Consider the following 16388-nt stretch of genomic DNA (forward strand, 5'->3'; position numbering starts at 1 on the left):
TGAAGTTTCTTTTTATTCCCTAATATTGACTTAGAAGAGCAGTCCTTAACATCTCATCATGCTATATCTGAAATGTTCCAATTTCGCTACCTAATGAAACTAGTCAAAACATTTGGCTGACAGTTTAGCCCGGTGATTCCTGTATAAAATAAAACGCAATAGGTGACTCAATAAGTTACTCACACTGCACTGAGCACAGTGCCCGCTTGCCAAGGGGAAAACAGTTCAATTTGGGTGGCAGTGCGCTGCAATGTCATCTCAGTACATCCCATCGGCGAGATGGTGGCCGAGGGATTTCAGAATGGGAATATAAAGCGATTGTGATGTAGTTTTACAGTAAGAAACTGTAGAGGAAGTAAAGAAATAAGTAAATGAAAGAATAGATAAATAATGTGCCGTCCCAGTGCGCTAAACTCTGGGTCACAAGACAGATGACATGCAAAAATGGAGAAAAAAAATAATAAATCCATGGAGATTTCCACTAGTTTGCTGAAAGTGGGAAATATATTATATTATATTATATTATATTATATTATATTATATTATATTATATTATATTATATTATATTATATTATATTATATTATATTATATTATATTATATTATATTATATTATATTATATTATATTATATTATATTATATTATATTATATTATATTATATTATATTACCGTTTTTTTCCGTGTATAGTGCGCAATATTTTACTAATTTATTGTCCTAAAATCTGGGGTGCGTATTATACATGGGTACAAAGAAAAAAAAATGTTTTTTTTTTTTTTTTAAATTTTTTTTTTTTTTTTTTTTTTTAAATAAAGTCATGGTACAACAAAACCAACAACAGGACTGACCGACAAAGTCATGGAACAAAAAGACAGGGTGACATTACCAAAGACAGGAACAGAATGACAGTAACACATGCAATGATCCAACGGTGAGCGAGGGGCAGACAGGACTTAAATACAAAACACGTTACATCGATTGAGGTGACACAGGAAGAGCGGGGTGACACGAACAGAAACTATGGCAACCTAGACACATAGCAAAACTGGGGACGAGACATGACAAATCTCCCCCGAAATAAAACTCACCTTTCTTCTTGCATTCAGCCTTCCTGCCCAACACACTTAGTAAAATTCATAATTGACGACACATCGTTTGATGCGATGGTGCAATCCTCGATGGTGTGTTATTGTCAAATATTGTTTGTTTTTTAATCTCCATCGCGGACCGGACGTCATACGGAGGCCGCCATTACAGATGCGCAGAACGGTTGCGCAAGACACGTCAGCTATATAAAGAGCGAGAGTTCAGTTCTCCACCTATTAGTTTCAATTCACAGTTTAATTAGCAGTTTCAATCAGCAAATAACAAAATGCGTATTACAGGTAATATTTTATTTCACAACACTTTGCCTTGTTCCTTTCGTCTCTGCTGTTCATTTCAAACACGCTCCATACGACCGCAATGCTCTTGTATCAGACGCTCGCTCGATCACCTGCGAGTTTGCCGTCTGTCACAATGTACCCTACACAAATCCGAAACATTTGTTGCGGCTCCGAGTCACGACGAGGGGCAAGTTTTGGTTTCCAAGGTTGTTTTTATTCCTCTTCAACGTCTCTCCCATACAGAGCCGCCTCTTCCCCTGCGCACGGAGCGCGGTGGTGCGTTTAGGGGCAGTCGGAGAAATCAACGCCAACAAAAAAAATGACATCCAGCCTAGTTAAGACCATACCAAAGACTTTAAAAATGGGACCCATTGCCTCCCTGCGTGTGTGACGATCTTTGGGACTTAAAAAAAAAAAAAAAAAAAAAAGTTTTTAAAAAAAATTAAAAAAAATTCATAAAAATTGGGTGCGTATTATACATGGGTACAAGCTTTTTTCCAGCATCAGCATGCCATTGTTAGGGGTGCGTACTATACATGGGGGCGCACTATACACGGAAAAAAACGGTATATTATATTATACATTTTTACACAAACAAGTGTCTCAAATCCAGTGATTCCCAAATATTTTTACAAAACAAGTACCGTATTTTTCGCACCAAAAGGCGCACTGGATTATAAAGCGCACCCTCAATGATTTTTTTATTTTAGAAATTATTTCATATATAGGGCGCACCGGATTAAAAGGCGCATAAAATAGAAGCTATACTGCAACAAACTGAGGTTGACTAGGGTTGCGGTATGCATCCACTAGCCAATAACCTATGAGCCCTCTGTAAACAATCGCGTTTCTCAAACAATCTCCTATAAAATGATCAGAACTGACTAAAGTTCGATCTCACACTGGTACTGATTACCTATGTTTCCCTTCCATATCAATCCGTAAATTTACTCAAAACATTAACAGAGCAGCCTATTTTGACATGAAATAGCCTTGTGCGTATACCAGCTATTATTATAGCATTAGCCACCCGCAAACTCCCATGAGCCTCAGCTCGCAGACCCCCATGAGCCTCAGCAAAGTGTAAACAATCGCGTTTCTCAAACGATCTCCTATAAAATGATTGGAACTGACTAAAGTTCGATCTATTACATTGGTACTGCTTACCTATGCTTCCCTTCCATATCAATCCGTAAATTTACTCGAAACATTAACGGAGCAGCCTATTTTGAAATGAAATAGCCTCGCAGGTACAACAGCTATTCGGTGACGCCCCCTGACTACAGTTGCCGTAATGTTGGGAAGCGATGCGACCTTGTAATATACTAGTCGTCCTAAATCGTACTGAAACATTTTGGCAGAGCACTGTGTACAACCAGTATGGATCAACAAATTCATCAATTGATCCATATATAAGGCGCTCTGCATTATAAGGCGCACTGTGTTTTTTTGAGTAAAATGTAAGTTTTTAAGTGCGCCTAATAGTGCGGAAAATACGGTATCTCAAAACCAGTGATTCCCAACAAGAATGTTGGGGCACACTGGTATACTGTGAGAGATCATGACAGGTGCTGCAAAAAGATGATTGATTCTATGTCACTTAATTTGTGTAAAATGTATTTATTCATTACAAATATATATTTGTTCATCAGGCAGATCAATTAATGTCTTTTTTATAACTGTGCATTGGTTTTTTATTTTGTCACGGGGTTGGGGGTGGCCTGGCGTCTTTCAATATTTAAACTCTGGCTGTCCAGTAACTTGTTGCCAGAACGCCCATCTTTCCATGCCTCTTCGTCAGGCACTCAACCAATGCCACACCCTGGCCCTCGTCTTTTTTGTTTCTTTGTTTGTTTCATTTCTCGCTTGTAGAGTGTTTTTGCCTCATACGTTTCTTTATAAGGACTTTTACTTTGCCACTTCCATATTGAATTTGCGTTACAGCTCCTTCACTGGAGAGTACAAGTGTTGCCATTAAACCTGTTTCCATTTATAAAGTCATGGCTTCCAGCGATTATATCAGCCGTGTGTTTACTCACAAGAGTCACCAATTTCAAACTGTATAAATAGGTAATTGTTTTTAGTGAATTGAGATATGATGGGGAAAAAATGAAATTTGTAATTAAGCATAATAATTTATTTGTCATTAGTTTTGCAGCTCTGTATATATCCAGTATTATTTTCTTAAAAATGAAATTCTGACCACCTGGTTTTGTAATCCCTGAGTTAGAAAAGACTATTTTTTCCCTGTCAGATTTTAGATGTCTCATTTTGTGCCTTCTCACTCATCACTGGTGACTCACAAAATTTTACTTGTCTTAACATGCAACTACCACAACATCAGTTTCCTGACAGTTTTTAGTAAGAGGTCAATTGCATTGGAGAATATGTATTGATCAGCTGAACTGCCAAATTCTAATTTAATTTTTCACAGAACATCCAACACAATGTCAATTTCCACAGAAAGTATGAAAGTAACTTGAAAGCAACTATGCATGTACTTTCAAAAGTATCTTATAATAAGACCACTCAACAGTGATATCATTTCTCTCTGTCTTTTCTCTCCATCGTCAAGGTTCACATCACTGTTACTGACAACAATGACAACGCTCCCATCTTCTCCCAGCCATTCTATGATGTCACTATTTCTGAGGACACACCCCCTGACAGTGAAGTGGTTCAGGTCCTAGCATTGGACAGAGATGAGAATCATCAGCTGAGTTATTCCTTGCAAAGTGCAATAGACCCAAACAGCATGCGTCTGTTCCGCATCGACCCCACCATAGGGACTATCTACACAACCCAGAGTTTGGACCATGAGGCTTGTGCACAGCACATACTTACTGTTATGGTAAGCAATCTTCAGGGGGAGATTAACAAGCTCATGCACTCAGCTTGTGCATGAGCTTGTTGTGTCAGAGTTCATCTGTTTTATGTGTTGTTGTTTGTTAAATGTTTATATTTTACCTGAGAACTGACATGCAATGTGTATTCTTTCCTAAAAAAATAATCAATTTACAAATAGATAATAGTGTATATTGTAGCTGCAAATCCTCCACTTACTCTACAAAAAAAAGAGCCTCGGCATCTGCTGTTATCGCACAGAGAGGCAAAGGTTGGCAAGGGATTGTATGGCCCAGATTTTTGGTCAGGGGTTGTTCAAGGTGGCAAACGGTTGCAAAGACGTTCGCCCGTCATTTACCTGTCACCTGCAGAATGGAGTGGGGTGACCAAATGCAGCTTGTACCAGGGTTTATTGAAGGGAAAAGGGTGGTGGATGACATGATGAGGGGAGCAAACATGCAGCAGAAACTAATGGGAATCAGACGTGGGCGAGGCAGACGACTGAACAGGGAAACAGGCCGGGACAACAGGCAGGGACTAACAGGCAGGGACTAACAGGAACTAACAGGGCAAACATGACAATCCGACAGGGAGCGACACGCTGACAGGACTTAAATACAAGACTGGTAACGGGGGGCAAGTGATAATGATTATGGGTAGAACACAGGCGGGGAGGGGCGAGTGCACAGACGCGGAAACGGACACCACAACAGCAATGTGACATACGAGGCTAAGAGAAGGCGTGCATGAGTTCCACTCCGCGTGGCGATCGCCGCTACCGAGGAGCGGAGACGGGATATTACCAACAGTTTGAACAGTTTTTCTCATCACAAAGAAATTGTACACATTCACATTTTATTTGCTACAAGAAAAACAGTTTGCAACCTTTTGGGAACCTTGACAAAAAAAGAGCCTCAGAAGTCCAACCTTCATTGTTAAGATTAAGATTAAAGATTAAAGTCCCAATGATCGTCACACACACACCTGGGTGTGGTGAAATTTGTCCTCTGCATTTAACCCATCCCCGTGTGATTTTAATCCATCCCCTGGGGGAGAGGGGAGCAGTGAGCAGCAGCGGTGCCGCGCTCGGGAATCAGTTGGTGATCTAACCCCCCAATTCCAACCCTTAATGCTGAGTGCCAAGCAGGGAGGCAATGGGTCCCATTTTTATAGTCTTTGGTATGACCCGGCCGGGGTTTGAACCCACAACCTTCCAGCCTCAGGGCGGACACTCTACCACTAGGCCACTGAGCTTAAGAAAAGATTAAAAATGCTGTGACTAATTAATGCTTAACTGCAGTATGAAAAAAAAACCACTGTAAAGTGGTATGTTTCTCAGGACTCAAGTGCAGATACAAGGAATGAACGGGAAGATATGTAGAAACATGTAGTACAACATAGTGGAAATGGCTGTGGCTGGAGGTGAAGGGATGAATCAGGGTGCATGGTCCAAGCGGGCGGGAACAAGATTCGAAGCAGGTGCGTAAGGCAAAAGCAGGAGGCAGGCAGTAGGCAGGCCGGGGAATATAATGCCAAACAGGGCAGGGTAAATATTTCAGAATATAAATTTTAATGTTCTAAGCGGCTGGATACAATGAACGCGATGAAGCGTGTTGAAGATCTGGAAGAGTGGTGAAGTCCAAAACCATCTTAAGAAAGGCAGCGGCTAATTGGTAGAATGACATCCATCTGCCTGCAACACACCCAAATCCTGCAATTAACACCAACACACACGCACAGAGGGGAACGAGTTGGCATTCGGGATGATGAGAGAGGAATTGTTAATGAAATGTAAATTTTGCAAGAATCTGCTGCCACTACTCAGACACTCTGTTTGAATGTTTTGTCCTTGTAACCTTTATAAAAACATTAATGGAGGTGTGGATGTGAAACAAAAATGTTAAAGGTATACAGAACGGCATACTGTCTTTTGTTATTTACAGGAACTTATGTGAATCCATAAAAAATATGTGAAATTGTGAAAAACAGAAGATGCTTAGATGTCGAGAACTATCTGCAGACATGTTCATTGGATGTAGGCCTAAATCATAAAATCACTTTTTCTACGTCTGGCTTCAATATTGATACTAACATTTGACAATGTGTCTTCCTACAGGTAAAAGACAAAGAATTCCCATACCGTAAGAACTTGGCTCGTGCCTTGGTAGAGGTGGAAGATATAAATGACCACGTACCGATATTTACTAGTGCACTTTATGAGGGTTCAGTCTATGAGTCAGCAGCTGTGGGATCAGCTGTTGTACAGGTGACTGCTTTGGACAAAGACAAGGGGAAGAATGGAGAACTTCACTACTCCATTGAATCGGGTTGGTGCAACTAAAGATTTTTAATATGCTTACTAATATCGTTAAATAAACCAAATTCTTTTTTCTGTTCCTACAGGGAACATTGGAAATTCATTTCATATTGAGCCAGTTTTGGGAATCATCACAGTTGCACATGACCTTGACTTGTCCAGTATAGGTCACTACATACTCACTATCAGAGTCACAGACAATGGCTCCCCCTCTCTCTCCACAACCACGATAGTGCGTATAGCTGTTACACTCTCAAATAATGCAGGTCCAAAGTTCCCTCAACCTGAGTATCAAGCCGACATCACAGAAAATGCAGTGATTGGAACCTCTGTCACCACAATCAGTGCAATGAGTCGATCCACGCTTACTTATGAGATCAAACAAGGCAACTCTGATCGTTTTTTTCAGATAAACCAGTATAGTGGAGTAATTACAACTCAAAAGTCTCTGGACTATGAAGTTAGAGCATCATTCACTCTCACAGTACAGGCTACCAACATGGCTGGCTTGGCCTCCAATGCAACTCTTTTGATTCAAGTTTTGGATGAAAATGATAACGCACCAGTGTTCAAGCAACTTCACTATCATGGCAGCATCAGTGAAGCTGCACCAATCAACAGTCTTGTTTTAAACACAGAAGATTTCCCACTAGTTATCAAGGCCACTGATGCTGATCATAACCAGAATGCTCTGCTCGTATATCAGATTGTCGAAGACACAGCAAAAATGATTTTCACGGTGGACTCAGGTACTGGCTCTATCAGGACCATTGCAAATCTTGATCATGAGACGTCTTCTATCTTCCACTTCCATGTTCAAGTCAGAGATAATGGCAGACCACAGTTGACAGCAGACAGCCCAACTGAAGTCACAGTACAAGTCATTGACACAAATGATTCACCACCTCGTTTCACCCAGAGTAACTATGAAACAGTTGTGCTTCTCCCCACCTATACAGGAGTGGAAGCGCTGCAGGTGTCAGCCATAGATCCAGACAAACATGTGACAGGACTCACCTACTCTTTCACAGATGGAGCACTGGAACATTTTTTCATCCAACCTTCCAATGGAATTATAATTGTTAAAAACAACACTTTTTCCAGAGAACGTTTCCGCTTCACTGTCAAAGTCTCAGATGGGAAATTTTCCACCACAGCCATGGTAACCATTCTTTTGAGAGAAGCTCTGGATTCTGGTTTAAGCTTCACCAATAATCTTTACACTTCGTTAATTCAAGAGAATGTTTCTAACATCACCAAGGTAGCTGTAGTCAATGCTGTTGGAAACCGTCTTAATGAACCTTTGAAGTACAAATTATTGAACCCTGGTAAACGCTTCAAAATCCGTCCAACTTCTGGGGTGATCCAAACCACAGGTCTGCCATTTGACCGTGAAGAGCAAGAATTCTATGAACTGATTGTTGAAGCAAGAAGGGAGCATGACCGTCTGCACGTAGCCAGAGTTATGGTGAAAGTCCAGGTGGAAGACATCAACGACAATGCCCCTATATTTGTTGGGCTTCCTTATTATGCAGCTGTTCAAGTAGAAGCTGAGCCAGGATCCCACATTTTCAAAGTTATGGCAGTTGATGGGGATAAAGGAATTAATGGAGAGGTCTCTTATTACCTCAAGGACGACCATGGTCATTTCGAAATCAATCGACAAACAGGAAATCTTAAGCTGAAGAGAGCCTTTGAGTCTGACCTATCTAATGTGGAATACCTGATGGTGATATACGCAAGGGATGGTGGTTATCCACCTCTCTCTTCTACAATTGAATTTCCGATTACAGTTGTCAACAAAGCCATGCCTGTCTTTGACAAATCATTTTATTTGGTGTCTGTTAATGAGGACGTGGCAGTGCACACACCTGTCATTGGTATTAATGCAACTAGTCCTGAAGGTCAGACTATCTTTTACACAATAGTTGATGGCGATCCAGCTCTTCAGTTTGACATTGGTTTTGACACAGGAGTCATAAGTGTCATACATTCCTTGGACTATGAAATAGCATCATATTATCATCTGACCATAAGAGCAACTGACTATTTAACTGGTGCCCGTTCTGAGGTTGATGTGAATGTGGTCATTCAGGATGTTAATGACAATGTCCCCATCTTTCAGAAAATGTCCTACTCCGTAGTTTTATCGGAAACAGCAGTGATTGGAACTCCAGCTCTTCGAGTAATTGCTACTGACAAAGACTCTGAAAAGAATAATATTGTTCTTTACCAGATCTTATCCGATTCACATAACAACACAGACTGTTTTCACATCGATAGCAGCAGTGGACTAATTCTGACTGCCCGTATGCTGGACTATGAACAAGTCCAGAAGTATGACTTCATCGTCAGAGCAACTGATAATGGCTTTCCACCTTTGAGTAGTGACATGTCTGTCACAGTTGTGGTGAATGACACAAATGACAATGCTCCAATTTTCAACCAGCTTCTTTATGAAGCCCACGTGAATGAGCTGGCACCAAAGGGTCAATTTGTAACCTGCGTCCAAGCCTCGGATGCAGACGATTCCGATTTCGCCAAACTGGAATACAGTATTTTGTCTGGAAATGAAAAGACAATCTTTGTGATGGAGAAAAGGACTGGAATTATCACTTTGTCCAGCCACAATAAAGAAAGGATGGAACCTGTTTACAGCCTTAATGTTTCAGTGTCAGATGGGGTCTTCACCAGCACTGCACAAGTTCATGTTAAAGTGGTGGGAGCCAATTTGTATAGCCCGATATTTGAACAGACTGTATATGAAGCAGAGCTAAGAGAAAATGCTGCAGTTGGAACCAAAGTTATACAGGTAAGAGCTGTTATGAAATTATTTAATTGGATGTTTCTGTCATTTTTTGTAATTGAAAAAGATGCCTGGCATACGTATTTATTCATTTTCCCCTTCATTAAATTAAAGGTACAGGCAGCTGATGCGGACCCTGGTGCTTTTGGTCATGTGGCTTATTCCTTCGTCAATGATGTTGGCAAGAACCAGTTCAGGATCGATGCAAATGGCCAAATCACCACAGTGGAAAAGCTTGATCGTGAGGACCCTGCAAATAAAGACACAGTCTTGACTGTGCTCGCCCAAGACTCAGGTGGACGTGTTTCTTACTGTACAGTACAAGTTACCCTCCTGGATGACAATGATAATGCACCTCATTTCAGTGCCACTGAATACAGAGCGTCTGTCAAGTCTGATGTTGCTCATGGCTTTTTAGTGACACAGATTCAGGCCAGTGATCCTGATGATGGCATCAATGCCAGGGTTACATATTCTCTCTACAGTGAGGCACATGTCCCTGTGGCAGACATTTTGGAGATTGATCCTGAAAATGGCTGGATGGTGACAAAAGGAAGCTTCAGCCATTTGAGAAACTCTGTGTTATCTTTTTTTGTAAAAGCCATGGATAATGGAAATCCAGTTCGCCACTCTCTAGTGTCAGTCTACATTCATGTTCTTTCTCCAGATTCCATCATTCCCTCATTTAGTCATCATCCATATTCATTCAGCATACCAGAGGACACACTAATAGGCTATGCTATTGGTATGGTTCGCCTTAACAATCCTCCTGGATATGACACGCTTATCGCTGCATTTTCCCTGGTTAATGGAGAAAATGGAGAAAACAACAAAGATGAAATGTTTGTGATTGAAAAGGATACTGGGGTGATAAAGATAGATAAGCTCCTGGACCATGAGCATATCAAAGAATACCACTTCAAAGTTATTGCAACTGTGCAACAAGCCAAGCTGAATTCTGTAACTTCTGTTGATGTTAATGTTAAAGTACTAGACCTAAACGACAATAAACCATGTTTTGAGGCCATCTCCTATGAAGCCACAGTTTTGGAAGGAATGCCAATTGGAACCAGAGTTATTCAAGTCCAAGCACATGATCCAGATTCATCTGCCAATGGACAAGTAACATATAGTCTTGGAGACTTTGTCAATTCAGAAGTTGAGACTACATTAATTGGAATTTTCAGTATTGACTCCAACGCAGGCTGGATTTCCACCCGCAAGACCCTGAACCATGAGTCCAATCCATCATACACATTCACAGTGATTGCCTCAGATCTCGGGGAGGCATTATCTCTTTCCAGCACTACCACTGTTACAGTGGCAGTATCAGACATCAATGACAACCCACCCATTTTCTTGGAGCAGCGATATGTTGGTACAGTTAACGAGAGTGACTCACCAGGAGAAGTGGTTGCTGTGCTGAACACAAAAGATGATGACAGTTCTGCCATTAACCGACAAGTCAGCTATCACATTACAGGTAAGATTATTATTATTATTATTAATATATTGTTATTATTATTATTATTATTATTGCATTTGAAATGATGTGTGTTGATATCACGGTAAGAGTTTGGGTAAGCCACTGATTGTGTTAAAGAACTACCATGGCAAAGAGTTACAGTAATTATATTGAGGGCAAAAGAAACAATTAAAATTGATGAAAGCAGGATTAGTTATCTCCTTGATTAAATAGTATGTATTAAAATCAAATGATTACTTTATTCATTGACAAATAAGATGAAAATGAAGTCGTCAATTCCCATGAGATTGAGAGAGCCACCACCAAGAGACGGGAGATTAAAAAAGCGAGTAATTTTGGGGGAAGAAATCCCTTCTCTTTATTACATTGCAATGAACATCAGCAAGACAGGCACCCTGGTTGCCCTTACCCTTGACAGTTGAGAGGGAAAATGATATATGGGATTTACTTGCATCGTACTTTAATTCCGTCAAGGGAATCAAAGTGCTTTAATGCTGCCTATTAATTCACCCAGTCATACAGTAATTAATGGAATATACAGTGATGTCTCATTTTTGCAGAAGATGCGTTCCAAAACCACCCACAAAAAATGAAATTAGAAAAAACAGTAGAAATGGTATACGGTGATACCTCAACACGTCACATTTCATCGTACGCAAATGCACCACTTTGCCGGTTTATAACTGATGGGAGAACGTGTGGCATGGGTGTATTGTAAGTTAATTAGAAGTATGGTCCCCCTTCCCATGGGCTCATCACCTGTGGGAGGGGCCAAAGGGGTCGGGTGCAGTGGGAGCTGGGCGGCGGCCAAAGGCAGGGACCTTGGCGGTCTGATCCCCAGCTGCAGAAGCTGGCTCTTGGGACATGGAATGTCACCTCTCTGGCAAGAAAGGAGCCCGAGCTGGTGTGCGAGGCAGAAAAGTTTCGACTAGACATAGTCAGACTTGCTTCCACACACAGTTTGGGTTCTGGTACATGTCCTCTTGAGAGGGGCTGGACTCTCTTCCACTCTCGGGTTTCCCACGGTGAGAGGCGTTGAACAGGTCTGGGCATACTTATTGCCCCCCGGCTGGACGCCTGCACATTGGGGTTCACTCCCATTCTACTGGGTGACTTCAATGCTCACCTGAAAGGGCGTGATTAGGAGGAACAGCCCCCCCCCGATCTGAACCCAAGCAGTTCTATTATTGGACTTCTGTGCTTGACACGGATTGTCCATAATGAACACCATGTTCAAGCATAAGGGTGTCTTGATGCCAAGTGCACACATGGAGACCCTAGGCCGCAATTCGATGATCGACTTTGTGTCATCGGATTTGCTGCCACATGTTTTGGACACTCGTGTGAAGAGAGAGGCGGAGCTGTCAACTGATCACCACCTGGTGGTGGGTTGGGTTCGATGGTGGGGGCAGATGCCCGTCCCACCTGGCAGACCCCAACGTACTGTGAGGGTCTGCTGGGAACGTCCGGCAGAATCCCCTGTCAGGAAGAGCTTCAACTCCCACCTCCGGCAGAGCTTTTCCCACATCCCCGAGGAGGCAGGGAACATTGAGTCCGAGTGGACTATGTTCCGTGCCTCCATTGTTGAGGCAACCGACCGGAGCTGTGGTTGTAAGGTGGTCGGTGCTTGTCGTGGCAGGAACCCCCAAAACCGCTCTTGGACACCGGTGGTAAGGGATGCCATCAAGCTGAAGAAAGAGTCCTACCGGGCCGTTTTTACCTGTGGGACAGGTACCGAATGGCCAAGCGGAACGCGGCTTCGGTAGTTGCTGAGGCAAAAACCCGGGCGTGGGAGGAGTTTGGTGAGGCCATGGAGAAGGACTTCCGGACGGCTTCGAGGAAATTCTGGTCCACCGTCCAGTGTCTCAGGAGGGGGAAGCAGTGCACCGTCAACATTGTTTACAGTGGAGATGGCGTGCTGCTGACTTCGACTCGTGACAGAAAAAGCACGCCTCACACAAGCCCCTTATGACGAACAAACTAAATGGATCTCGTTTTCCCTTGCCCGGAGGCGGGTCACTGGGGCCCCCCTCTGGAGCCAGGCCTGGAGGTGGGGCTTGAAGGCGAGCATCTGGTGGCCGGGCCTTCGCCCATGGGGCCCGGCCGGGCACAGCCCGAAAAGGAAACGTGGGTCCCCCTTCCCATGGGCTCATCACCTGTGGGAGGGGCCAAAGGGGTCAGGTGGAGTGCGAGCTGGGCGGCGGCCAAAGGCAGGGACCTTGGCGGTCTGATCCCCGGCTGCAGAAGCTGGCTCTTGGGACATGGAATGTCACCTCATTGGCTGGAAAGGAGCCCAAGCTGGTGTGCGAGGCAGAAAAGTTCCGACTAGATATAGTCGGACTTGCCTCCACGCACAGTTTGGGTTCCGGTACAAGCCCTCTTGAGAGGGACTGGACTCTCTTCCACTCTGGAGTTGCCCACGGTGAGAGGCGTCGAGCAGGTGTGGGTATACTTATTGCCCCCCGGCTGGGCGCCTGCACATTGGGGTTCACCCCGGTGAACGAGAGGGTAGCCTCCCTCCGCCTTCGGGTGGGGGGACGGGTCCTGACTGTTGTTTGTGTCTATGCATCAAACGGCAGCTTAGAGTGCCCACTCTTCTTGGAGTCCCTGGAGGAAGTGCTGGAGAGCGCTCCTTCTGGGGACTCCATCGTTCTACTGGGTGACTTCAATGCTCACGTGGGCAATGACAGTGAGACCTGGAAGGGCGTGATTGGGAGGAACGGCCCCCCCGATCTGAACCCGAACTGGTGTTCTATTATTGGACTTCTGTGCTCAACACGGATTTTCTATAATGAACACCATGTTCAAACATAAGGGTGTCCATGTGTGCACTTGGCACCAGGACACCCTAGGCCGCAGTTCGATGATCGACTTTGTAGTCGTGTCATCGGATTTGCGGCCGCATGTTTTGGACACTCGGGCGAAGAGAGGGGCGGAGCTGTCAACTGATCACCACCTGGTGGTGGGTTGGCTCCGATGGTGGGGGAAGATGCCGGTCCGACCTGGCAGACCCAAACGCTCTGTGAGGGTCTGCTGGGAATGACTGGCGGAATCCCCTGTCAGGAAGAGCTTCAACTCCCACCTCCGGCAGAGCTTTTCCCACGTCCCGGGGGAGGCGGGGGACATTGAGTCCGAGTGGACCTTGTTCCGCGCCTCCATTGTTGAGGCGGCCGACCCGAGCTGTGGCCGTAAGGTCATTGGTGCTTGTCGTGGCGGCAATCCCCGAACCCGCTGGTGGACAACGGCGGTAAGGGATGCCGTCAAGCTGAAGAAGGAGTCCTATCGGGCCGTTTTGGCCTGCGGTACTCCGGAGGCAGCTGACAGGTACCGGATGGCCAAGCGGAACGCGGCTTCGGTAGTTGCTGAGGCAAAAACCTGGGCGTGGGAGGAGTTTGGCGCGGCCATGGAGAATGACTTCCGGACGGCTTCGAGGAAATTCTGGTCAACCATCCGGCGTCTCAGGAGGAGGAAGCAGTGCAACGTCAAAACTGTTTACAGTGGAGATGGCGTGCTGCTGACCTCGACTCGGGACGTCGTGTGTCGGTGGGGAGAATACTTCGAAGACCTCCTCAATTCCACCTACACGCCTTCCATTGCGGAAGCAGGGCCTGGAGACTCTGAGGCGGACTCTCCAATCTCTGGGGTCGAAGTCACTGAGGTAGTTAGAAAACTCCTCGGTGGCAAGGTCCCGGGGGATGAGATCCGCCCGGATTTCTTAAGGGCTCTGGATGTTGTGGGGCTGTCATGGCTGACACGTCTCTACAACGCGTGGACATTGGGGACAGTGCCTCTGGATTGGCAGACTGGGTTGGTGGTTCCCCTCTTTAAGAAGGGGGACCGGAAGGTGTGTTCCAATTACAGGGGAATTACACTCCTCAACCTTCCTGGTAAGGTCTATTCAGGGGTGCTGGGAGGAGGGTCCGTCGGGAGGTCGAACCTCGGATTCAGGAGGAACAGTGTGGCTTTCGTCCTGGCCGTGGAACAGTGGACCAGCTCTTCACCCTCAGCAGGATCCTCGAGGGTGCATGGGAGTTCGCCCAACCAGTCCACATGTGTTTTGTGGACTTGGAGAAGGCGTTCGACCGTGTCCCTCGGGAGGTTCTGTGGGTGGTGCTTCGGGAGTACGGGGTACCGAGCCAACTGATAAGGGCGGTTCGGTCCCTGTATCACCGATGCCAGAGTTTGGTCCGCATTTCCGGCAGTAAGTTGGATTCGTTCCCAGTGAGGGTTGAACTCCGCCAAGGATGCCCTTTGTCAACGATTCTGTTCATAATTTTCATGGACAAAATTTCTAGGCACAGCCGAGGCGTTGAGGGTGTCCGGTTTGGGGACCTCAGGATCGCGTCTCTGCTTTTTGCAGACGACGTGGTGCTGTTGGCTTCTTCAGGGCGTGATCTCCAGCTCTCACTGGAGCGGTTCGCAGCCAAGTGTGAAGTGGTCGGGATGAGGGTCCGCACCTCCAAATCCGAGTCCATGGTCCTCGATCGGAAAAGGGTGGAATGCCCTCTCCGGATCGGGGATGAGATCCTGCCCCAAGTGGAGGTGTTAAAGTATCTTCGGGTCTTGTTCACGAGTGAGGGGAGGATGGAGCACGAGATCGACAGGCGGATCGGTGCAGCGTCGGCAGTATTGCGGACTCTGTACCAGTCCGTCGTGGTAAAGAGAGAGCTGAGCCAAACGGCAAAGCTCTCAATTTACCAGTCGATTTACGCTCTTACCCTCACCTATGGTCACGAGCTATGGGTCGTGACCGAAAGAACGAGATCCCGGATACAAGCGGCCGAAATGGGTGTCCAGGCTCTCCTTTTGAGATAGGGTGAGAAGCTCGGTCATCCGGGAGGGATTCGGAGTAGAGCTGCTGCTCCTCCACGTTGAGAGGAGCAAGATGAGGTGGTTCAGGCATCTCACCAGGATGCCTCCTGGACGCCTCCCCGGGGAGGTGTTCCGGGCATGTCCCACCAGCAGGAGACCCCGTGGACGACCCAGGACGCGCTGGAGAGACTGTCTCTTAGCTGGCCAGGGAACGCCTTGGGTTTCCCTGGGATGAGCTGGACGAAGTGGCTGGAGAGAGGGAAGTCTGGGCATCGCTCCTAAAGCTGCTGCCACCGCAACCCGACCCTGGATAAGCAGAAGAAGATGGGTGGATGGATGGATGGATGGGTGGATGGATATGTGTTATTATAAGCTTTTTAAACCCTTCCCAGTACTTTTACGCGACATAAACTTTCCCATTCCCCTAACCATTCTGACACTCTTTTGTGCATGTATTTTACCTTTGCAGTAAATATAAGAACAAACATGTGATATTTTCACTCTTTCTGCACCGATTGCTGCGCGGGGCCAGCTGCCCCCTCCTGTGCTTGAACTCTGTCACGTCCGGAGAATGTGCATACATTGCTCAGAGGCACGCCCCGCTATCAGGGCTCATTGCCCGTGTCCCGCGCACGTAGGAAGAAAATCACTGCCGTCCCAAGTCCTCGACTGCAGTGCCTTCTTCCTACGTGCACAGCAGCCAGCTACGCAACCCGCGCTTGTCCTCAGTGAAGCACA

The 16388-nt window shown here is 45.5% G+C and overlaps 1 protein-coding gene across 1 annotated transcript in view; it reads left to right on the plus strand.

The window, feature by feature from the left end:
• fat3a (FAT atypical cadherin 3a) overlaps positions 1–16388 on the plus strand; it is a 189749-nt gene that overhangs the window by 132134 nt on the left and 41227 nt on the right. Inside the window, exons 8-11 of the mRNA XM_061281270.1 lie at positions 3961–4236; positions 6346–6556; positions 6633–9358; positions 9467–10835. Coding sequence (XP_061137254.1) covers positions 3961–4236; positions 6346–6556; positions 6633–9358; positions 9467–10835 — 4582 coding nt within the window. The remainder of the gene's footprint in view (positions 1–3960; positions 4237–6345; positions 6557–6632; positions 9359–9466; positions 10836–16388) is intronic.

This window comes from Syngnathus typhle, linkage group LG6 (assembly GCF_033458585.1).
Source record: "Syngnathus typhle isolate RoL2023-S1 ecotype Sweden linkage group LG6, RoL_Styp_1.0, whole genome shotgun sequence".
NCBI classification, from domain to species: domain Eukaryota; kingdom Metazoa; phylum Chordata; class Actinopteri; order Syngnathiformes; family Syngnathidae; genus Syngnathus; species Syngnathus typhle.